This window comes from Varroa destructor, unplaced genomic scaffold, assembly GCF_002443255.2.
Source record: "Varroa destructor unplaced genomic scaffold, Vdes_3.0 BEIS01000003.1, whole genome shotgun sequence".
Classification (NCBI taxonomy): domain Eukaryota; kingdom Metazoa; phylum Arthropoda; class Arachnida; order Mesostigmata; family Varroidae; genus Varroa; species Varroa destructor.
This window is the reverse complement of record NW_019211456.1, coordinates 17,296,409-17,320,646: the sequence shown is the minus strand read 5'-3', so window position 1 is coordinate 17,320,646 and position 24,238 is coordinate 17,296,409. Positions and strand designations below refer to the sequence as shown.

Sequence of the window (24,238 nt, the reverse complement as noted above, 5' to 3'; positions counted from 1 at the left end):
GACCCGTCCTTGATGAAAGGATGAAATCAAAACATTGTAGTAAATGCGTTGCCATAAGCTAAGTTCATAAATTAAAAAATTTAATCCTCTACGGCTACGAAGCAGGAATTTTTGTTAGCAGCTCATTTAATTACGAATAGCTAGTGATTAAACTAGGTTACGCCACCAAGTTCAGCGCCATTAGACAGTCCTGTATATGTACTCTATGATTGTATATACATGTGAAAGTTAACGTCATTTTGAAGAGTTTGTAGATGCTACATTCATCATAGCACAGCTGCGTAAAATAGACTCAGATGCCGTTAACATTGCTTGCCTGAATCACCCTCTTTTCTAGCCGATCTTCATCTGCCCTGGCGCCTAAGCAGGCGTCAACAGAATACTCCTGTTAGGGTTCTTAAGCTATAATAATTGGCCGCCTATTCCACTAAGGATCGTGTACCCCGCTGGGTTCCTAATCCGAGCCAAAAATACATTTCACTTCTTGTAATTAATTCCACGTAATAGGTTTTTTGACTCGTAACCCTACTTTATCGCCTGTTATTCTGCGTTAATCAACAACAAGGCGTCATGGCAACTCCCTTCAATCTAATGTAATCATCTACAGCCAGACTGGGCTAGACTAGGGTGAATTGGGCCCGCGAGAAATTATTCGCGAGGAAACCTTCCAAAGTGAAATTGAATCTAACAAGTAAGGACGTTTCGTGTTGTTTTGCTGAGACTGCATAGCATGGAATGGGTAAACTTAATATTAACGTCACTAGTTAAATATTGAGGCCGACTATACCTGTATGACTTTAGGTAAATACTTAAGAGCAAAGTAGACAGGCATTGGTCAGTCGGCTTCGATCTTTCACGGACGGCATATACAGAACGACGCTAGTACGTGGGAAGAGACTCGTCCTAGCGATTGACTTACCGTGCCTTCCATGATGCGGCTTGCAATTTTCGTCACGCTAGTTTTCTTCCTGGAGTACGCTAATCCCAAATTAATATCCTGTAAGTAGATACATCTGGATTGACTTACTTCATAAGTTGGATGAGTGAATCTGGGTACAGGGCTGGTATCCTTAAACAGCATTTTGTGTCGACCCATACTTGTCTGAATATAAACTTGATTGTATATAGTATCTGCAATTGTTCATGGCCATGATCATTGACACTATAGTTGCGTTCTACTATCTGGATTTTTCGCTGTCTTTTTGTCTGGATATTGCATATCCTGTCAACAGTATCGACGAATTCTTCTGTGTGTTTCTATTTAATTTAATCGCTCATACATAGTGTCTATTTGGTAGCAAGTTAGCTGAAGTTTTTATTTCTGTGTGTGCTCCAAAAAACAACACATAGTTTTTATAGTCTGCTGCACGATTGAGAACAACCTTTACTACTAAAAATTCTTCTCACATATATATATATAAACGCTAGTACTAGGGTGAACTCGCTTCTATTTGTGATTATAGAAAAAAAAATCTAAAAAAGATGCGATCCCGGAAGCTCTATTTAAACGTGGATGAAAAGTTAAGCCGATATTTTTGAAAAGTACGCGTAAGTTAATTCGATTCATGCACACACGTACATACATATGCATGGCGAATATAGGTGTGTATTATATTAATGCCTTACATATCTGAACGGTACAATGAGGTGTACGCTTCGAAACGCGCGTTTCTCCTTGGCATAATACCCGCCTCTACAGCTGTGTGACGTGCAGTCCCTTCGGAAAAATTAAAGGCCAACATTTTTTGAACTCTTACATAATTATCGTCAAATCTTTGTTCACAGAGACAGCCATTGTGACGAACGTTGAAATGCAGAGGACTGTAATTCTTTAACAGAGTGCATTTGACGCCAGTAATCCAACACAAAGTTGTACATACAATCTTATTCTTTTTTAGCTATCGTTCTTTTTAGTGCACTCCCATTGTGAGAGTTTTTTAATTTTTAAGTGCGGCGAAAGCCACTGTACCCGTAGCATTTTTCGCCGACATATATATATATATATATATATATGTATTTGATAAACGCTTTATCTAAACGCTTCTTAGGGGCAATAAAACACAGCTCAGTAGATATTTTTGTACAATGCCGTTTAATTAGTCTAGTACACTAAAAACTGACATTGCATGCCTTTGCTTAAATACTTTTGGACAATTTAGGCAATTTACACTTATCTTTAACTACGTTTCCTTTATCCATAACTGGAATAAAAACAAAATATTAACAGTAGGGCACGATTGTGCTCAGTCAAAATATCAGGTTTTTTCAACGAGTATTGCTCCCCGATACCCCCAAACTGTCTCTTAAACGGTTTGTCGTTTTTTCGAAAATTTGAAGCTATACCGATAATCTGTATTTCTGTACCTTTAAGTTTGAGCACCGAGGTCTATATTTTTTGTCTCTCTTTTATTGTCATTAATTACCGCTAATAATCTTTTTTTCGTGTCTGTTGTCGCTGCCATGTCCCAAACAATCCATCAAACTCCGTAGTATTTGGCAGAGCTGTTCGATGTGGAGCAAACCAGCGCTTAGTCAAATGTGCAAGTCTACCAGGCCCCTGCAGGAAGTGTCTGTTTATTTGCCGGCCAGCATGCATCTGTAAGGACGGCTTCAGGCTACAGAATGGTCGCTGCGTCGCTAGTTCGTCGAGGGTTCCAACAACCCTATTTCCATCAGCGACTATTGCTACGGGAAGGTTTTCAACTTTCACGGTAACTGCGGCTCGAGGAGCGCCCACTAAAGCTGTTGATGCTATTAAACCTGTAGCTAATTCAAGTACAGCATCGGTTGATTTGACTACAGGCGCAGTTGGTTTGACTATAGCAGCAACTGATTTGATTCGAGCAATGGCTCATTCGACTACAGCAGTAACTGGCTCAGCAACAACAGCAGCTGGCTCACCGGCAGCAGCTGATTCGGCCGCAGTAGAAGTTGGTTCCACTACAGCAACGGCTGGGATGACTACAGAAAGAACTCAACTGACTACAGCAACAGCTGGCTCAGCAACAACAGCAGCTGGTTCATCAATAATAGCAGCTGGTTCAGCGACAAAAGCAACAGGTTCAGCAACAACAACAGCAGCTGCTTCAGCAACAACAGCACTTGGTCCAGCAACAACAGCAGCTGAGTCGGCCGAAGTAGAAGTTGGTTCCACTATAGCAACGGCTGGGATGACTACAGAAACAGCTCAATTGACTACAGCAGTAGCTGGCTCAGCAACAGCAGCAGCTGGTTCAACAACAACAGCAACTGGTTCAACAACAGCAGCAACTGGTTCAACAACAACAGCAGCTGGTTCACCAGCAGCAGCTGGACTGGTAACAACGGCTGGTTTGCCAGTGGCAGCTGGTTTGCCAACAGAAGCTGGATTGGCAACAACAACTGGTTTGCCAGCAGCAGCTGGGTTGGTACCAACAGCTGGTTTGCCAGCGGCAGCTGGTTCGCCAATAGCAGCTGGGTTGGCGGCAACAGCTGGTTTGCCAGCGGCAGCTGATTCGCCAGCAGCAGCTGGATTGGCAACAACAGCTGATTTTTCAGCGGGAGCTGGTTTGCTAACAGCAGCTGGGTTGGCAACAACAGCAACTGGTGCAACAACAGCAGCAGCTGGTTCGCTAGCAGCAGCTGGGTTGACAACAATAGCTGGTTCAGCAACAACAGCAACTGGTTCAACAACAACAGCAGCTAGTTCGCCAGCAGCAGCTGGATTGGCAACAACAGCTGGTTCGCCAGTAGCAGCTAGTTTACCAACAGCAGCTGGATTGACAACAACAGTTGATTTGCCAAGAGAAGCTGGGTTGGCAACAACAGCTGGTTTGCCAGCAGCAGCTGGATTGGCAACAATAGCTGGTTTGCCAGCAGCAGCTGGTTTACCAATCGAAGCTGGGTTGGCAACAGCAGCTGGTTTGCCAGCAGCAGCTAGTTTACCAACAGCAGCAGGGTTAGTAACAACAGCTGGGTCGCCAGCAGCAGCTGGATTAGCAACAACAGCTGGTTTGCTAACAGAATTCGGGTTGGCAACAACAGCTGGTTTACCAGCGGCAGCTGGGTTGGCAACAACAGCTGGTTTGCCAACAGAAGCTGGATTGGCAACAACTGGTTTGCCAGGAGCAGCTGGTTTGCTAACAGAGGTTGGGTTGGCAACAACAGCTGGTTCGCCAGCAGCAGCTGGATTGGCAACAACGGCTGGTTTGCCAGCGGCAGGTGGTACGCCAGCAGCAGCTGGACTGGCAACAACAGCTGATTTTTCAGCCGGAGCGGCTTGCTAACAGCAGCTGGGTTGACAACAACAGCTGGTTCGCCAGCAGCAGCTGGATTGGCAACAACGCTGGTTTGCCAGCGGCAGCTGGTTCGCCAGCAGCAGCTGGATTGGCAACAACAGCTGGTTCGCCAGCAGCAGCTGGATTGGCAACAACGGCTGGTTTGCCAGCGGCAGCTGGTTCGCCAGCAGCAGCTGGATTGGCAACAACAGCTGATTTTTCAGCGGGAGCTGGTTTGCTAACAGCAGCTGGGTTGACAACAACAGCTGGTTCGCCAGCAGCAGCTGGGTTGGCAACAACAGCTGGCTTGCCAGTGGCAGCTGGTTCGCCAGCAGCGCTGGATTGGCAACAACAGCTGATTTGCCAGCGGCAGCTGGTTTGCTAACAGCAGCTGGGCTGACAACAACAGCTGGTTTGCCAACAGAAGCTTTGTTGGCAACAACAGCTGGCTTGCCGGTGGCAGCTGGTTCGCCAGCAGCAGCCGGATTGGCAACAACGGCTGGTTTGCCAGCGGCAGCTGGTTCGCCAGCAGCAGCTGGATTGGCAACAACGGCTGGTTTGCTAGCGGCAGCTGATTTGCCAACAGAAGCTGGGTTGGCAACATCAGCTGGTTCGCCAGCGAAAGCTGGTTCGCCAGCGAAAGCTGGTTCGCCAGCGAAAGCTAGTTTGCCAACAGAAGCTGGGTTGGCAACATCAGCTGGTTCGCCAGCGAAAGCTGGTTCGCCAACAGAAGCTGGGTTGACAGTAACAGCTGGTTCGCCAGTGGAAGCTGGTTTGCCAACAGGAGCTGGATTGGCAACAACAACTGGTTTGCTAGCGGCAACCGGTTTGCCAACAGAAGCTGGGTTGGCAACAACGGCTGGTTCGCCAGCAGAAGCTGGTTTGCTAACAGAAGCTGGGTTGGCCACAATAACTGGTTTGCTAACAGAAGCTGGATTGGCAACTGCAACTAGTTTGCCAGCGGCAGCTGGTTTGCCAACAGAAGCTGGGTTGGCAACAACAACTGGTTTGAGAGCGGCAGTTGGATTGCCAACAGAAGCTGGATTGGTAACAACAACTGGTTTGCCAAGAGCAGCTGGTCTGCAAACGGCAGCTGGTTTGCCAGCGCCAGCTGGTTTGACAGCGGCAGCTGATTCGGCCGCAGTCGAAGCTGGTTCCACTACAGCAACAGCTCGACCGACTATAATATCAGCTGGTTCGGCAACAGCAGCAGCAGCTAATGTCGCCGCAGCAGTGGCAGCAGCAGCTGGTTCGACTAAAGCAGCCGCTGGGGTGGGTACGGGAATAACTAATTCGACTAGAGCAGCAGCCGCGGCGGCTGCGGCGGTTGCTGATAAATAAGTATAGGATAATGAACGAATGAATTAATAATTGTAAAGCAGCCGAAGTGCACAAGGACTCATGTGCTTGGATTACAGGGTCTTATCTTCACTTAAAAAGAAAGAAGATGTTTCAAAGAAGTACGCCATTATCATTTAATTTGACGATGTATGATACGTTATTACACACTGATGTTCTTCAGGTTGCTCCAATATGAATAGGTCTGCTCGTGAATACATAATTGTATCCGCAGGTATATCGCTTGGGGTGTTAAGCCTTCTCATCGGAGGTGATGAGTTCAGACTTTTGTCTAAAATCAATTCCAAGAAAATAGAGCAAAAGGAAAGAGCAGTATCTCGAACCAGTTATGCTGGATTTTCTTGCGTTTAAATGGGCGTATTAAATCAAAAACTTATCATTATTGCTAGAGAAGCTGAAGTATCCGCGCAATGCTAAGACTATGCACCCTTTGGGTTTTACTCAGTCTCCACTTGAATATACGAAACATTGATACAAATTTGAGTGGTACATAAATACAATTTACCTTAGTCTTCAATTTAGTATCTAGCAAGGATCTTAGAAGTGGTGAACCAGTCACACTTTTAGCTGAACTGTTTGGTTATATCATCACAAATGTTGGAAGTAGCGACCGGTTATTTGAAGGATACGAAAGGAGTTCGTATATGGTTTTCATATATTTTTGTCTGTATTAGCTTCTGTTACGATCAAATACAGATTTAAGCCATAGCGCCAGGTAGTTCAGCACTGCTCAACACCGCTAGGCATAACGATTATGGTGATCGGATTAGCTTAGTGAGCCTGTTGCTTTTGCTAGTTTCCAGGGAAGCTGTAAGATGAATCTTCGTTCAATCTTCCAGTTTCTAAGATTATGGCAATCTTCACCCCTAACAAACAGTTACTTATTTTCACTGAAAACAATTATATTATTTTTTCATTAATGTCAATTTCGTGCGTTTGCGTGCATGTGTATGTTATACTTAACCGTACTTATTTGAATAATCGGTTACTTCTAGAAAAATATCAATTTGGATAAGACGAATTTATGTTTTTATCCTTCACAGACTAATTAAATTAAATAATTAAAAAGTACCAAATGAAAAAGCAAAAACTTTTTCTTTAGTGTTTCGCATAGGTGTCGTTAAGTGTCCATCATTTTATAAGATATGAGATAGGAACAATTTACAACAATGTTACCTTATACTTTAAAATAAGCGTAATGTAACATGTGTCTAGCTTTAACAAGTTATAACTTTTCATTATTTGTCGACTGCTCTAAAATGAAAATCTATGATCAGGGCTGGATCTTCTTAAGAGGAAATGCTCATGCTTATTTGATCTGAAATGCTTGTTGAGCTTTGTAATAGTACTTCCTTTACTGTTCATGTTTGAATTAAGTATACAAATGAGTAGATTGATAAATCAAGTTATTTTTAAACGTAAGATGTTGTAGACTCGTGAAGCGTGCAGTCCGTTACCTTAAACGTGCACCAATATGGTCAAAAGACAATCGTAATTACAAAACACAAATCGTCGCGTGCTTTCATTTCGTCTATCATAAGAGCTTGCTTGTTTAGCCTTGTCGGTCTTGAAAATACCTGCGTGACTCAGATCGTAATTTGTGTAGGCGCCGCCTCGGTGTTATTAAATAGTTTCACACCTATTTTTATCGTTTACGCAGCGGAATATTTGCGGCTATACAGAATGTTGTTTTAAATATGGAGCATAATAAATAAGAAATGAAACGAATAGAAGGCGATCTTAATAAGTTAACATAACTGAATAACGAATATATGTTATCCAGATACTACTAGATAATCCGAATGGTTTTGTCCACGGAGATCCATACGTCGCGGCACCACCGCGACTTATGGATCTCCGTGGCGCTTTTATTTAAAACCAAAGATATTCCGTGCTCTTCGTTCAATCCTATCTGGGAACAATGATTGTAATCATATATACTCAATGGACGAGCTGCACCATCATTTTTGGCCAATTGGTCTAAACATATGCGTAACATCGCGTCAAATAATTCTTTTGTTCTGTATTTAGAACCATCTTACGATCAATATGGGATTAAGTTAAACTCCATATTAAAATAAATGAGGCATAAAGCTGCGAAGAGGTTAATCACCCGATTTCCAACAATTTCGGTTTAAAGCTATACGGGCCAACTGTTTCCAGACCAAACTATGGAGTGAACTTCCTGCGGTTTTAGATCGCGAACCGAGCTGTGAGAGTCCGTTACTGCTGAAACTGAGCCACTCATGCTGCAACAACTAAATCATGAATAGGTGTGCAGAAACGAGTTATTTGTGTATATGTATGCAGATGATCAGAGGAAATTTCAATGAAAAAGTGCGTTTCTACATCCTAATTGCAACTGTACTCGCTTTTATAGTACTACCACATGTTTCTGTCCTTAACACAGTGGGCATACATATGGTACCTTATTCTACGGTTATTATTATTTGACAAATATTTCATTCATCTGAAGAACCATAGGCGCCGTTATTCGGGAGCGTTCCGTAGACGAATAGGCATACAAGTATGTGTGTATGAGAACACTATAAACACTATAGAAGCACCAGCATCCCTTATCATTACCCCCTTTGGACGTTTTTGATATAACTCGTAATTAACAACGTATATGCATTGGTTATATATGGAAAAGCGGCTCATTCTACAGATATGCAAAAAAGGATCTTACTGGATATTTGTACATCTTGGTAGCACGATTTCTGAGCTTCATTAAACTTAATACTTAGATCGTCGAATGCGGCGAAATCAGCAATTCCATACTTGAGACAATAAGTTATACTTTAATAATTGTTTTTCTTTGTAATAGATTACAAGAGGTTGCCGAGGCAGAATGGCCTTGCAACAACGACTAGACAGACATTAGCATTAATAGTGCAGGATCTGTTTCTGGTAGGAAGAATCTAAAATATTAGATAGGGATTTCAGAGTCATATTGGATAAGTTGGATTAGTGATGTGTGCATCGCCTTCTTCTTTAAATGGTCTATATTTAAAGCGGCGAACGAAAAAGAAGCTGATTTGAGCCTTCAAGTGAACGACACCATTCTCGTCTAAGCGGATTCACTTCGCGGACATCAATCATTAGTGAGCGAACCCCTAATGGTAAACGTTTTCCATAGTGAAAATAGAAGGTAGTACTAATCGTAGTCACCTTCGGCTAGAGCGATTTTCTTGCGTCCAGTAACGCTACAAACAATACGAATAAAAAAAAGCCAATACTACAAGGCTTATGGTCTGGTCATCGCATGCTACGTCGTTTCAGCACTAGCTATGCATCTCAAAAACATTGCAAAACCGCTTCGACGGTTCAGCGAATATAGAAACACTCCGGATCGCTATAGATATGCTTTGGTAAAGTAAGAACAATCAGGAACAATGCTGGCTAGGTAGACCAAGCCAAGTGATATCATAAGACATTTACTGTAAAAACGTACTTTTGCATCCCTCTAGAAATATCGACATGATGTTTACTGCGAAATTATTAAGCTGCGAACTGTCAAATGTTAACTCGTCGATTAAAAACCTCAACAAGCGATATTTTTGATTTCCGATTACTAAGGAGAATCATGTTAGCTAAGGCCTTTTCATGTCACGTATTGTGCGTATTAAGCCTTGTTGGCGCTAAATCAGAAGATGACTTGGGCGTTTCAACAGGACCAGTCAAAATGCCTTTGTAGTGAACCTAATGTATCTGTAGGTAAAGTCACGGAAGCTCTTCTAGACTAACCCAGTCAAATTTTTACCTCCAGCTCCTATATCAAGTGCCAAGACACCTTCTGCAAAGTGAAACACAGTCCTAGTTTGACCAGAAACTCCACAAATTAGACCCTGGAGTACTCACTTTGCTCGCTTAGCAAGGTATGCGGTTTGTTTCCATTGACGTGTCAGCTAGAGCCGTTACAGCTTCCTTCTAGACGAAGATACAGCCAACAATTCCAAGGACAAATCACACATGGCAGACCTGGAAGCCATGCCCCCGGGTCGCTTAACAGCTGTATCATGCTGCGTGCTATACAGGTACTACCCTAATAAACTGGATCAATTTAGAAAAAATAAAAATGCCATGTAGAGATCTGTTATTTATTAGCTACTCGTTTTTCGGTGGCTCACGACCGCTTTAGAAAATCTTTACACAATTCTACGCCTAGAGACACACGACATCGTCAAGCTATCTAGAGATGCTTCGAATAGTGCTCTAACCATTCTACACTATAACCTGAATTCAAATTGATTTGCTTGCTGTACCTTACACACCATAGAATTAGTTAATGACTAGCTTGCTTTCTCATTCATATATGGAGTCAAAACGGAGCCCCTTAGCCAGGTGTCGACCTAAATCATCAGCTCACGGCAGTAGATCAAAAGGTGGAGACGAAGGATGCAAAAAGCATGGTCTGGAATCATCATACACCGGAAAATACGGATAACTGAGTTGACGTCATAACCTACGTATGCAACTATAAATTTTGAAGTATTGAATTTATAGGAAATCATATGTGGTCAATATGACTTATGGTAGACGTTGAGGGCGTATGATTTAACGTAACGATGTCCTCACACGTACTATTATTTTACGGAGCTGTATAACCATTCACGATTTGCATTTGTTTAATAATTCTTTTGTTACCTCTAATTTACCTATAAGTAAGCGGCTGAAATATTTTGACAGGATAATTTTTGTTTATCTAATTGGGTGGTCAGAACAAAAAAACGTGGCGTCACAGTCGAATTCATTTATTGTGAATATGTCATCATTCCTACAACGTACTTCCATCCCGTTTAGCCGAAAATTTTCTGGTCTGATGTTGACGAGTTCGTCCAGCATGTTTTTGAGATTGTATTCATCGTCACATGTACGGCAAATCTTATTTGTTAGCGATCGGAAGAGACCGTAGCGTAGGAACATCACTTCTTTTCATCCACAACAGTGATCTGTCACTGTATTTGTGTGTTGCGCAGTATCGGGCGAGATAATAAGAAACTGTATTCTTTGGCGCCCTTCAGCTTGTCTTAAATACAATCCCCTAGCTTCAAGTTATTCAACGATTATTGGATATCCGTAACGCAAGTCGATGAAGGCCTTCAAAAGTCGACCAAGGCGGAATGCATCCTTCAGGACAAAAGTGCCGCTATCGAGCTTAACAAACTTCCTTTAAGCAGTTATCACGACACACTCTCGTACTGAACACGACATATATATCCTTTTTACCTTTTTGACCTAAGGAAAAGGCAAAGTAAAGTAGAACTCAGAAACGTATGTTTTTTTTCCCAGGAACAATCATCTTTAGAGGCTAAACCCAAAATAAAATTGTGTTACAAAATAAAAACATTATACAACAGGCTAATGCAGGAGAAAGGGCTCTTAAATGGTATACGAAAAAAAAGCGTAAAAACAAAGACATTACTTTAAAAACTTGCTTTAAGATTTATAACCTTTTAAAGCCTTGTATTAGTTGTGTATCGCTGCAGTGCACCAACGAGGCTTTGTCATACTCTATTTGATTTGGCCCTTAACGTGCCTTAAATTTACTGTACCTGGATCGTTTAGTTAAAGTTCTTTTTCGCGTACATCATATTTCTCGAGTATTTCTATTTGAAGTTTGGATATTTCTTTGAATACATTTATGCAAGGACGTATAATGAGATTATGATCTCAAAAATGGCGAGTAAAGGAGTCATCAAAAGTGAGGGACACGAAGAACATAGTTTTACGTCGATATGAAAGTATTATGCAACGGCGCGAATGTCGGAACTTCATGTCGCAATAGCTAGGCAACAATGAGTTGTGCCGCCTTTTCTGTCGGTGCTCAAACTATAAACGGAAAGAGTACAACATCTGTCTAAGGGACTGACGAAGATATGATTATTTTGAAATAGATTCTATTGGAATTACCTAATCTCCTCGTTGCTTTTCATGCTCTGAACCTTGATAGTGCTAAAGGTTTATGCTGAAGCTTAGAGAACTGGTGTTGCTAGCGAAGGCGTCCTTTGTCTCTATGGAAAATCTATCCTCTCGAGGACTGACCTCGTTCCAACCTGAAGAACACTTCAAATGGTCGTAAGGGCTAGTTCAGGTTGAAGATATGAAAGCGATACACAAAAAAGATCGTGGTAACAAAATACAGTTAGCGTGTTTCGCAAAACCTTCATGCAATTCGAAATATAAAAAAGGGAAAATAAAGGTAATCTAGGACGATGTTCGGTTGAAGACTAGGCTTCTGTATACCGATGAGTTAAGTGTTAGTTCTCGCAAGCTTTTCTCCATTACCCAGTCTCACCAAAAGCCTGTGTTTTTTTGAGGAGATAATTTTTTTGAGATAATCTACATAGTTTGCGAAAACGGTATCCAAGACTGAGTAACTGCATACATACGTCTTTTTTTAATCATTTTGCGTACTTTTTTTACAATAGAAACGATATTTGTTAGAACAAGAACCTGGTATTCCATGAAATTAATGTACCATTAGGATCACAATAGTAAAGTGCTAGCATATTCTTATCGTACATTTCTGTATATGCCGTGTACAATTGTGAGAACTTGCGTTTCGAATACCATGCACCAGTTTTGCATTAACCGGTATCACACTGAAGATACATAGAACGCTTTGAACGATACCGTTTTACTAAGCTAAAGCTAGTTACTGGATTTACTTCCGAGGGCTTAAGCACGGAATTTGTGGCCGCAAAAACTTCAAGTGGGTGCGATACGCTTCTAGCATACGAAATAAATCTAAGTGGATAGGAACGCGAACGCATTTGAAGGTTGACTCAAAGAAAAACGGTTTCGTCGACCGACGGCGCTTTCTACATGGTACAATGTGAAATGTAGGTCGCGTCGTGACATTAGCGACCTTGCGGATTATCTCTAAAGTATAAAAATTATAGTAGACGAGTGCCAATTTTTCTTATTCTTCCAGCTTTTTTTCATCCAGTGGGTCGTAAAAGCATTCAGAGACTGTCATGACAATAGAGCGATCCCGTCTATGAACATCGCCTGAAAGTGCTTCAGGGAATTCGAGTCCAGCTTCAAAATTCTTTCTATATATAATGCTTTCTCCAGTAAAGAAAAAGTTAAAAATGTACTGCTTAAAAATGAATACATTATGAAAAAGGACTTGATACACTACGACAGCTGTACATTTGCCTATTATTATAGATTATATGCAGAAGTATTAATAGATGATGCGAAATTGGTTGCGGCCGTAACGGAAATAATACGTCGTGTTTATACTGGTATCTGGCAAAAGCGGAGGCTGTTACAAGGAGAGCTAAATGGCTCTTAGAAGCTGATTCTAAATAATGCATTTTTTTATTTATTAAAGGAAATGCAGATTGGCTCAGTACCACGCAACGTAGCATGCGACAGACAACCGTTATTTTTTGTACATTGTAAGTGACAGGCTGTCGAATTCTGACGCGACAAAGGTACCTGACATACCTTGTAAGCTATATATAATGAAGAATATACATTTTGCATAATTGTTATACTATGCGTACAGCATTTTTCTAATTTCGCGCTACTAATTCGACAATAAGACGAACGTCATGCGTAATATATATATATATATATATTACGCATGACGTGCATCTTAAAACAGAGCCATTGTATATGATGAGATAGATAGATATATATATATATATAACATAAAACTCAATCTCATCATATATGATGGCTCGGTTTCTCAGTAGCAGGTGGTAAATGTCTGCCTGCTCCTCTAAAGGAGCCCTCATCTTGGAAACCCTCTTCCCTCACCGGCTTTGCACTCCATCTTTTCGTTTCTCCCCACCGATCTAATGCATTGACCCTCTTTTCGTGTTTCTGTCCTCTTTTTTGCTGCCTCGATGGGTGATGTTTGTGTTTGTGGTCTTATAGCGTGCCGTATAATCTTCCCTTGACTCTGTTCTAGGTAAAAGCTGGTTTCGTCAATGGGCAAGACTCGTCCTCTCTCGTGTATGAAGGTGGCCATCCTCTCCGTATAATTGGATAATAGGATCCGACGACCCACGGGAAAACTGCTGCCTGCGTCACGCTTTCTTGAGCACAAGAACAGAGGTGAAGGGGACGGGGAAGGACGACGGCGTAAACGACGGCACCCATCAAAAGCATGCCTTGTCCCGCCTGTTGGAAGTCTAGCCCGGCCTCCTGTGCTGGCCACTGCACATGGATTAAAACTCAACGGTGCTCGTCCTCTTTCGCTCCTTCCTCCTCCTCCTGCCGAAGAAGCACAACAAAGGTGAACGGAGAGAGATCCCCATTTGCCCCCTTCTGTTACTGGTTCTTTCTTACGGTCGCCTTGGGCAATAAGATAAGAAATTTTGCCGGCCGCAGTTTCCCAACGCTCTGTAGTGTACACAGGTAGTAGCAGTAGATAGGAATTAGGCAACAACTCGAATGCGTAAGTGAGCCGCAGAGGGATCAAAACAAGCACCACTACTGCGCTTGCTGCACGAGGAACGATGGTGACGACAACGGTGAGGAACTAGGCTAGGTCGCTTATGTCTCGGGGTGGCCGTATTTGCACATTTGACTGTTTGCGTCTAATCCGGTCATGGACAGGGGGTATTATTACCATAATACTATTTTCCTTGATCACAACATTAGTAGTACCTCGCACGCGGAGTAAGTTAGGGTACATACCGCAACATAGGGGAGGGAGACGCACGAGACAACATGAGTGAGAAGACAACGGGACATGCACGAACCTAAGGCTGAAGTAGCTGAGGATTGGTTGCACATTGTTGAGCCGTTCATACGCATAAAGACTAAGCGCCCATGAAAATACTTAGTACGACGGGCCATTTCATTTCAGAAGCGTATATGTAAGCACCATGTAGAAACATATGGACAAATGAGTATGTTGAAAACCGATTTCCTTCAGCCATTTCATCAGGCAGTATAACAAAATGCACGCATGTTGAAATTAAAATGTAATTTTTTCACCTCAAAACCAGTTCTTTCATTAATTTAACTATTCAAGAAACAATAAACGTAATCAAAAATTACTATAAAATTCTACTGAACAAATAGTACTTGGGTCTCCGGAAGGATAAAAATCTCCCGGAAGGATAAAAATCTCGAAACAAATACAATTTATAGCTGTAAAATAAACGAGCTGGTAGCGTTTGTAGTAGACGAATTTAGCTTCATGCCATAGTAAACAAGGATAAATGGCAATTATTTTCACTACTTATGTACGTTTTACGTTGACTAAACCATATTATCGTTACTTTGACGATGTCAGTTTGATTATTCAGACTCAGCAACTGATGAAAGTAGACTATCGCATAGAAGAGAAATCGCTACCTATAGCGTATTTTTAATGACGGAACTATAAAACTGCCCACTCCCCTACGTGAACGACAGTTTATTCTACATGACATAATCGTAGAAAAACTTAATACCGGTGCATTTTGATAGTTATATCAGATAGTAAAGTTTGATAAGGAATATTCCTGGCGTAGCGGGAAAGAAAAAACGGTATTCAACTGCAGAAACAACTGCGAGAAACGCTAGATTACACTTTGTTCAAATTTGAGTATCCGACCTAGTTGATATTATATCATACTTTTGAACATAGCATTATCGGGCATAAAGTTGTAGGACTTATCTACCTCTAGGATTAGTACATGAAAAGCGCTAGATACGAAACTGTCATAGACGAGATAGGAGTCTGCAGGGAAGCAGAAAAGTTGTTACAGAGTGTTGACTGTCGCTGACTATTTGGCTGAGATAGGAGTCGTAAATAATGCTGAAACATAGTGTGCAATGGTCGCAACTCAAACAACGAAAGATAAGGCAACAGCATACCACAAACTATCTGCAGTCGAATTCCGCCGTAAGTCTGAATACATGCAACATAGTCAAAGAGAATTAGGCATAGAGCCTTGAAGAATACAAGATAGGTGTATCTCGTATGATCCGTGCGGGGATCCACCGGAAGGGCGGCAAGCAGTTATCGCGATAAGTAGATAGAGACGTAAACGGCAGGATGTAACTGCGAGTATCTACGTCAGGGTATCGCGGCTGTTGTAACTAAACTGTACAAACTCCACATCAACCCCGGTACAGATAAAAAGATAAACGTTTATATCGGCGGAATAAATATTCAATGTGTTATAAATGGGTTTTCGAAAATTACTGATGGCTCACTAATGCAGTGAAAAACTAAAATTTCATCGCTTGTCAAATACGAATATCTTTGTATAGAATAGATAAATGGCTACCTTAGCTGTCCCCGAAGAAACCAATCAGCGTACATACATTCGATTAGTTTCAGCGTCAAACACTACATAAGTCGGATATTACTCTATGATTTATAAAAACCTACACTAGTTTAACATCATCAGCTCTGGATATCACCAGCTGCTATATTCGATAGTATAAACAACGGTTCCAGAGGACCTTCTGTCTGCAGGCAGTATGATCATTTTGAATGTGAGCTTTCCATTTCCGGGCGATATCAGCAATTATTGGTGCCTTGACAGCGAAATGCACTCGACCTCACCAAGCAGTAAATACGCAGTGACAAAATGACTGGGTGGCTCTTGAACATAGGGAGAAACCTCTGATAATGAAGCCGATAGGACGATAGAAAGTTTGCCTCTGTAGCAGTTTCGAGGAAGCCAGCACTCATCCACTCATTTTCAAATGCCGTGAATGGGTCTCTGTCCGGAACGTTGTCCCTTGAAAATACAATAGATATTTCAATGGATTCGGAATCATTACAATGGGAAAAATTTGGACAAAAGCCAAGAGTCAACGTTCGAAATCCAGATAAGACAGTAAAATACGCCAATCGAATACAATAGAAAAGGCTGTTCAAATTAACTGCTTCTATGTCCTTTTTTGTTCGAAACAGGAAAGTATAAAGTGATCACTTAGCAGTTTTCCGTTATGACTGCGTCATTCAGTTACTCGATTGAAGCAAGTTGAAGTTTCGTTAGCAGTACATCTAACACTACGTACATACTGTAGTAACTTTTGTAGTATGCTGTGCCTTTGGGATGATACTTGCGTATCGTTGAGGGGGTGAGTTGCAGGTGCTGGATAGATTGGATGAGGCTGGCGTAAGCAGTTTACTTGCCTAGCAGAAGGACGAAAAGGAGCTTACAATGGTGACCAAATCGAATTGGGGTCAAGCGTACGTTGCGCTTTGTTTCGATCCCCTGGGGTGAAAAGCAGTCGTCGAGAATAACTACAATAGAAATGCTAGAGGGACACGAGTAAGTTCGGGGAAACTCGAGAGGAGGATACGAATAACGTTGCCACTAGGGGGGCTTTGTTTCAACGGGCGAGATGCTGGAACACAGGAAGAGCTACCAGCGATAATGATGCCCAATGTTTATAGAGCCGGTGCGTATGACCAGGTGTTGAGACAGCTTCACCTGTACTCTATCGTAACCTTCATTGGACACTTGGGAGTTGTTGGCGACTACAACCATATGTACAGCTCTGTGGTACCATATTCGAGTGACAACAACAGCACGAGCAGTAGCAGCAAAGGGGACGGTCATTTGAGGGAGGATGATCATAAGCAGGAGATGGAAAACTCCTTTTTATAGCGTGTCCGGTTTATATATTGATTAGGCATGCGGGTCTCTATGTCACTAATAAATTAAGCAAAAGGCTAGCCAGCGCATCTTATCGGGATAACATGTGGCAGAATGATAATGTCAATGGATCTAAATTTTCTTTATGCGGAATATGCAAATGCGCATGTTAAGCAATAATGGTATTTTACGGGCGAGTGTTGGTTGCTTTAGTGCCGGTTGTTGCCTTTACATAAGTACGGCTAAGTTTCAGATATTTGGTATTAGCTGATTTAAGGACTGGTAAGGATTTTGATAAATTCGCCACTCTGTACAGGCCTTATTAAAAGATCAATATTTCCGCAGGCCCGCTACCGACGCCCTTAAGCCTAAACGTAGACGATAAACTATATCAAAGAAACGAATATTGAAACTTATGCATTAAAGCATTGACGTAGTCATATTCAACAAAGCTGGGCCAAGCTAGCAAATCCATTCTGACGAAATATCTACTTGTCCCAAAAAGACTTCGATAGAATAGGCGAAAGAAAATACCACACACCTACATGCAGACGCTATATTATAGTACGAACCGTCGGAGACAAATTTATAATGCGTGTAGCCTACCAGCAAAACCATCCTTTTGATCACTTTCCGTCAATGTCTAGGGTTTTCTCGCGTATCGATTCAAATAAATTCGTCCTAAATTCTAATATTATAGACAGATATACGCTTTAGAAATAGAACTTTCCATATTTTCGTTGACACGTTCCTCAATTAAGCCAAAAATTAGTTCACTCCCCATGAAGATACTTACATCCAGCGACTTTGTGGCCGACAGGTCTGCAAAGGCCGCAGGTGCATATTGGCTTAGCATTTGTATTTGTTGGAACCAGGCGTTCCGCCTTTGTATCGATAACGTTCGACTGGGATCCTAGTAGAATTGCGCTCCGTAAGGCGGACATGTTCCTGATAACACTTCTCGTATGGCTGCTGGTTAAGACCTGAAACAGCTTTCATCGCGAAGCGAGAACGAATGTGTGCAAAGTTTGATCAGAAATCTGCAGTCTGTTTGAACTTTTCCAAGGCGATATCGTTATTTATGGTGTATTGTATCACTTCGGTGTGCAAATGTCCGGCCACAAAGCAAAGCATCGAGACTACCAAAACCAGAATTTATGACGCTGCGTTTGCCTCGTCGAGCTTTCGAAATTGACGGCTGGATACAGAAAGGGAAATGTGTGCCGTAGGGGATTACGATGAAAGCGGCCGGCTCCTTTGCCTTAAAATTGTCCGAAGGGTTTCACACGCACTTCGCAATGTTTCACTAACTATGCTTATGGTAGTAATATAGCAATTTTGTCTCTGACTGATCATTCCTAAATTCATAGTGATAAAGTTTCGCAAGAAACCTCGGTCGGTCGTGTTGCAGCAAATATTTTGCCAAGCTAGTCGTTTTCGGACGATCATTTTATCAATCGATGCGTCCAATTAACTAGCCAGTTATTAAATAAGCTAATTTTATTTAGCTAAACCGTTTACTATCGATGATAAAAAAAAAAGGACGTTTATGGCCGAGTAGGCCAATTGTTGAGTGAGCAGTGGTTTCGGTTTGGATTCATAGGAAATAGAAGAGTTTCCCTAAAAAGCTGTTGCAGGTTATAAGTCCTTCGACGTCGCGGTCAGGAGCTCTGCGAATACTAATATCGAACATGGTCAAGTCATGCTACGCATAAGATCGGCGATCGTCAATATTCTCAAACGCATCAATGTGTTTTTATACTGTGACAAATATGTACACCTTGCACAGCGTAAATGGCTGTGTCAAGAATAGCTGGTTTGTATTAGCGCACATAATACATTTTTAAAAACCATCTCTCTACTTGTCACGAAACGCGTACATCAATCAGCTAATTCATCAACTAATTGGTTCCGTTTCGTTGAAGTAACCTACATAAGATTTTAAGCTGCACCTACCGTAATCAACGAGCGATCTTCCTTGCTCCAAGGATTTGACAAATATAATTTTAAGCGATCCTTCTCTTATTTGGTCTCGCTTGTTCCTCACCCTAACCTTTCGAACGTCGAAGGACAACAAGTTATATATCGTTATTTTGCCATCGACTTCTCCTTAGAACAGGTGACCCTGTCTGCATACTAGCTATGATCAACATAGCCGCTACCGGATTACCTTTGATCTGCAAGCGGCTCCGACAGTTCATTCAGTCTCTTGCGGTAATTCGCCGTAAATGAACGAAACCTGTCGACTGATTGCATTTTGCACTACCGCTATCATTGGGAGGTACGACTTTTGGTGAGCATTACTTGCGTCTGGAAGACGTCACACGGAAAAGGTCAAGCCGTGTTAGAATCGAATAGGTGTGTCGTTTTCCGAACCATTTGTACGAGCTTTAAAAGGAAGATCATGTTTTTATTATTATTATTATCTGTTCGTGGTCGTTTTACCGACCAAAAATGTTTCTTGTGTCGATCTGTTCTTGTAAGCGATATTTGTCATTGCCGCTCGAAGTCTCTTGTTAAACAACTATGAGATATTGTTTCATCCGGCCGTTTCAACATCGGCTTAGAACTATATACTCTGATCAAAATCTACACGTTAGCTAGTGAAGAATATCATCAGTGATTACTCAAAAGGCCACAGTAAACTCTAATTCTGCACCATATCTAACCAATAAATTCGTTAGATATGATGCAGAATTTAATAATTTAGCGTGGCTCCGAAATAGAGTGCAGTGAGCAATAGAAACTCCAATTATGTTAGATTCAACCTTTGATTTACTGCATGGCAAATAATATAGAAGATAATGTTTACCTAATACTAAATCAATTATTTTATGGGAATGTAATAGGGCGACTTCTGACGTGTTAGTATACGTCAGTTGCCCTGCACTGGAAATTTTTCGAGAATAGAAAGAGAAAAAGATAAGATTTCGCTGGCTCTGGAAATTAACTTGACATCTGCCTAGACGACATACTGCGCGTAATTCCACTTCCTGGTTTATTTGCTATGGTTGTTATTTAGTGGTTAATTATCAAGCGGTCAATTTAATGCAAATATTGACCCAGTCGGCCCTTCATTGCGACGAAGCATCTTTTCATTTGGCAATACATAATTCCTTGAATCCAAACAGTGAACTAGAGATATAATGTGATTTTATGGATATGCAACCTTATGATCGACTTGGGCATTTGCTAGTCAACCAGCTTAACCAGTTGTCTAACCCGTGTCATAACCCATACAGTTAGGTCTAGCTTTAATTTAAGAGTACCCTTCGAAGAATTACAAAAGAAGCACAGCCAAAAGACTTTATCGCATTGTAGACAAGTAATGAAAAGCAAGCTAACTAATTGTTTTTTTTAATGAAAACCTTTTGATGTGGCCCAGATCCCATATCTGCAAGTTACTTGAATTCATGAAAAGCAACGACCCCAATCTAAACAGAACATGTACCTGCAGCGGAAACATACTGGCGGGTTACGCGCCTCACCTGCAAATAGGCGTACATAAACAACGTTTAAATGTACCTTGCCATCCTTAAAGCCTTTGAGCTTAATTTTATTTTCTAAGTTACCGATGAAAAAGATTTAAACCAAAAGATATCCGCAGAAGATCGAAACAACCTATACTGTTGAATGTTGTCAATCAACAGGTCGACTGGAAAACTTGGTGGCTGCGGGTCTTACACTGTTAAAGTTGACTAATTCGTTGCTGTTAAACTAACTGTTAAAGTTCCTGTTTGGACGTATTGCGATTTTTCATTGACGGAACATGTGTGCAACGCATGTTCTTCTGCCAGGTGTATAAATACACTGGGAAATGTGAGGTTTTTTCTTAATGGAGAATAGACATTTGCTTCCCCCGTAGCTGGCTGACTGCATTGCACCTAAAATTCAAAGTTTACCTTGTATTTAAAAAGTAGGGTAGTACGCACGAACTAAGAACTTCACAATGAAAATAATGATATCGGCTAAATTTTCCATTTCAATATGTAGTTATTTTTTCTCGGTATCCAGAGATTGTTCTGTCGATTATCTGCTGGTGATGCTATGATTTAAAATAACGTGCTATTGCAGACGATCTATGCCAGGGAAAGGCTAAGTAAAGCGTGTACGTTTTTTTTTCTTCAAACAATTGCGTAGCATATAGTAGTTGATCTATGTGGTATTTACTAATTTTTGTCATATTTTGCTTACCTGCTTTCAATTCAAATCTTAGCTTCGAAAAAGGTCTGACACACAACAAACTTCGCTTTACTTGTTGTTTACGTCTAGTCGGGCATTCGTGCTCATCTTGTTCTATCAATGCTGTAATGATATCTCATATGAATTCGACCTCAATATGGAAGAGCTCCTCGAAACAGGAAGCTTCAGGTGGAAAAAAATGCACTTTCAACGCATTTCTTATTCATTCAGTGCATCTCGTATTATTTAATCCGTCTTGGCCAAAAACCCGCCGAAACAGTTCGGGACATTTGCTCTGTATACGCTAAAAGGACTGCTCAATAACGGTTTATCAAGTTGGGAAACGGTGTCCGGAACCTACAATGTAGCCCTGGCAGACTTTCTGAATTTAAGGACGATAAACAACTCAGGAATCGGCCCAAAAGATGAGCTGCAGCCTTACAATAGTCTCTACCTACCTACACACATACTCAGAACTTAGGTATCCCATGAAATCTCCGAACCCGAGAATGAATTGTAGCTTGACGCTGCATCGCACCACCTTGCCTGCTTCCGAGCTATTGTCGTCCATTGATTTCGCAAGTTATGTACCTTTTCCAGGAACGTTTAGATCATTTACCCTTGTCAGGTAGATCATAGCGACTATTTTACACGAATATGTGACACTAGTAGAATGGCTACAAAGTGCTTTGTGTGTTTTGTTTAGATGATTAGATCGATCGGTCTCAGCATCCAATCGTTGTCTTTACCTCTTTGTTTCGATTGCAGCCAACCATCAAGTGCATTTGCATGACTCAGTACTAATCAGTGTTTCGGTCCATGGGGCATTTTATTCGTTGAGGTTCTGTCGACAAGTGACGCTTCATCGAGCGTTCTCTTCTTACCATGGTGTGATAAGTCTTCTCGAGTGCTCCCACGTTCGCCCTCTTCCGTGGAGCCTTGGACGCCCCCAAGGACAGGCAGCGCAAGAACGGCGACGCTTGCAGCTTCTCCCGTTACGATTTGCAGAGACAATGCTGAATATCGTTGACAGATAACGATGTCTGATGGTAGTTAAAGCAAGCTTTTATATTTAGCCACACAGGTAGAGGGCTGGTTTCGCTTCTCTGCAAAGCTATAACTCCAATGGCATGTTAATACAAGCGTGCCAAGAACCATTTGTTTTTGAGTGAATTTGATGAAGGCAAATGATCTAGGGTAGTTTCCAGCTGTTTCGTATACATAAGTCGATGGCCTGGTCGAAGCTGAACCACAACGAAAGGTCAATCATAATGTCCTAAATATTCGAGAGGGTCTGTCATCTCGTAAGGACCCGTTAAACTTCAGTCCGTTTAATACGTCCGAACGATGTGGTACTTTAGAGTGCTGCAATTTGAATTATCTTCTACCGTGATAGTGGCTGTTCTTCTATGGGGCCCTAATTATGGGTGTATGACCAACATAACAGGCCCTAGCTTAGTGAACCTTAAGTACGAATGCAAAAAAATGTTCAGTTTACGGCCTGCTATTCTGTGATTCTTTCCGTGCCTGAGGAATACTTATATGCGATAACAACCACAACGCTCAAAAAGCTTTAAGAGAATTATAATTCACTGATAACTGTTCAGCTAGAACTTTTCAGTCCCTTGTAATCCAATTCACGTTTCAATTGAGAGTTTTGGAAACGTCAAGTATAAAGATCTTTGTATCGCACAGTGATTACAGCCTATGTCACGACTGATTGTATGATAAGGATCCGATAATGAGAAACGTATATTCATTCTAATCCAAGTTCGGTTCAATCAACTTTACAATTAATACCGCTCAATTAACTTCTTCGAATACCGAAACCTAATGCAAGAAGCGAATGTTATCTAGTCGGGTTGTAAGGGATTATTTAGATAAGAAATCTATCTAAACAACTTACTAATTTTTGCATGACTTCGAGAATTGGAAAAATCATCGTTTTGTCTCCCGAAAAGCCTGAAGAGTACTAGAAGTTAAATGCGTACATTTTGTTTTTGCTAAAAATATTGCCAATCGTCTGAGTTTTGCTGGTTTAAAATACAAGTAGTATCTTCGCTATAGCAACATCCCGCCTCTGACGCTTTCTCCTAATAATACAAAGAAAACGCCTAGGTACAACTACTTCTAGTTAGAAGTGGCTGGTTTGTATTACGTACATGAAAAGGTATTACATTATAACATAGTGGATCGGTTAGTTATGCCAAGAAAGAAAACTTCAGAACGATCTTTACTCCGCCAGACATAATGAGCCGTTAAGGGTTGTATCAATCGTGAGATACTGCTCTATGCTTTCAGTATCGCAACCTCAAACGTTGTACCCTTTTTTTGTAGCCATACAGTTTTTTCTTAGCTTTTCCAAGCATGCGCAATATAAAGCGTAATAGTTTCAATCAAAGCGTCATGTTCTATTACTACTAGCACTAAAATCGCCTAAAGCGACTCCTTAAGAGAATATTTAGCTCATAGTTACTACACTCAATCGGTATTTCATGTCAGTCATATATTTGCTTTGGGAACCGCACACTGTTTTCATCAAAAAAAAAAAAACGAATATGTAGCATTACCGGATAGAAAAGAAAATGATGGTAGGAAACCTCATGAATCCGAATGCCAATCGAGTGTCAACGTGCGGAAATGGCCGAGACGTCCAAACGCTGCGGTGAATACTGACAGCTCCATTTGAATCTCTTTCTTTCGTTTTAACGATACGTCTATATTTGATAAACGTTTTTCTATTGTTAGAACGGTGACACTTGTCCAAGCTGAGCAAACGCTTTATCTTGTCTACAAGGCGTCTTCGTTCGCATGGTAATGAGCCACGCTGTATACTGTATCAGAACGGCCAAATGGAAAAAACTATGACAA

The 24,238-nt window shown here is 41.4% G+C and overlaps 2 protein-coding genes across 3 annotated transcripts; one reads left to right on the top strand and one right to left on the bottom strand.

Annotated features, from left to right (window-relative positions):
* Positions 1-794: 794 nt before the first annotated feature.
* LOC111246445 (uncharacterized) lies at positions 795-6,115 on the top strand. The gene is made up of 2 exons (XM_022796036.2): positions 795-999; positions 2,491-6,115. The coding sequence occupies exons 1-2, from the start codon at positions 930-932 to the stop codon at positions 4,263-4,265; spliced, it is 1,845 nt and encodes a 614-aa protein (XP_022651771.1). The 5' UTR covers positions 795-929; the 3' UTR covers positions 4,266-6,115.
* A 7,078-nt stretch (positions 6,116-13,193) lies between these two features.
* On the bottom strand, positions 13,194-22,233 carry LOC111247268 (uncharacterized). Of its 2 annotated transcripts, XM_022797979.2 has the most exons (4): positions 19,356-22,233; positions 17,982-18,177; positions 16,606-16,719; positions 13,194-16,318 (listed from the first exon to the last, which is right to left on the bottom strand). In XM_022797979.2, exons 2-4 carry the CDS (start codon positions 18,026-18,028, stop codon positions 16,096-16,098), a joined length of 384 nt encoding a protein of 127 aa, XP_022653714.1. In that variant the 5' UTR covers positions 18,029-18,177; positions 19,356-22,233; the 3' UTR covers positions 13,194-16,095. The 2 variants fall into 2 exon arrangements, with proteins under 2 accessions (XP_022653714.1, XP_086838449.1); XM_086982323.1 differs by lacking the exon at positions 19,356-22,233 and having other exon boundaries at positions 16,602-16,719; positions 17,982-19,348.
* Between the last annotated feature and the right edge of the window lie 2,005 nt (positions 22,234-24,238).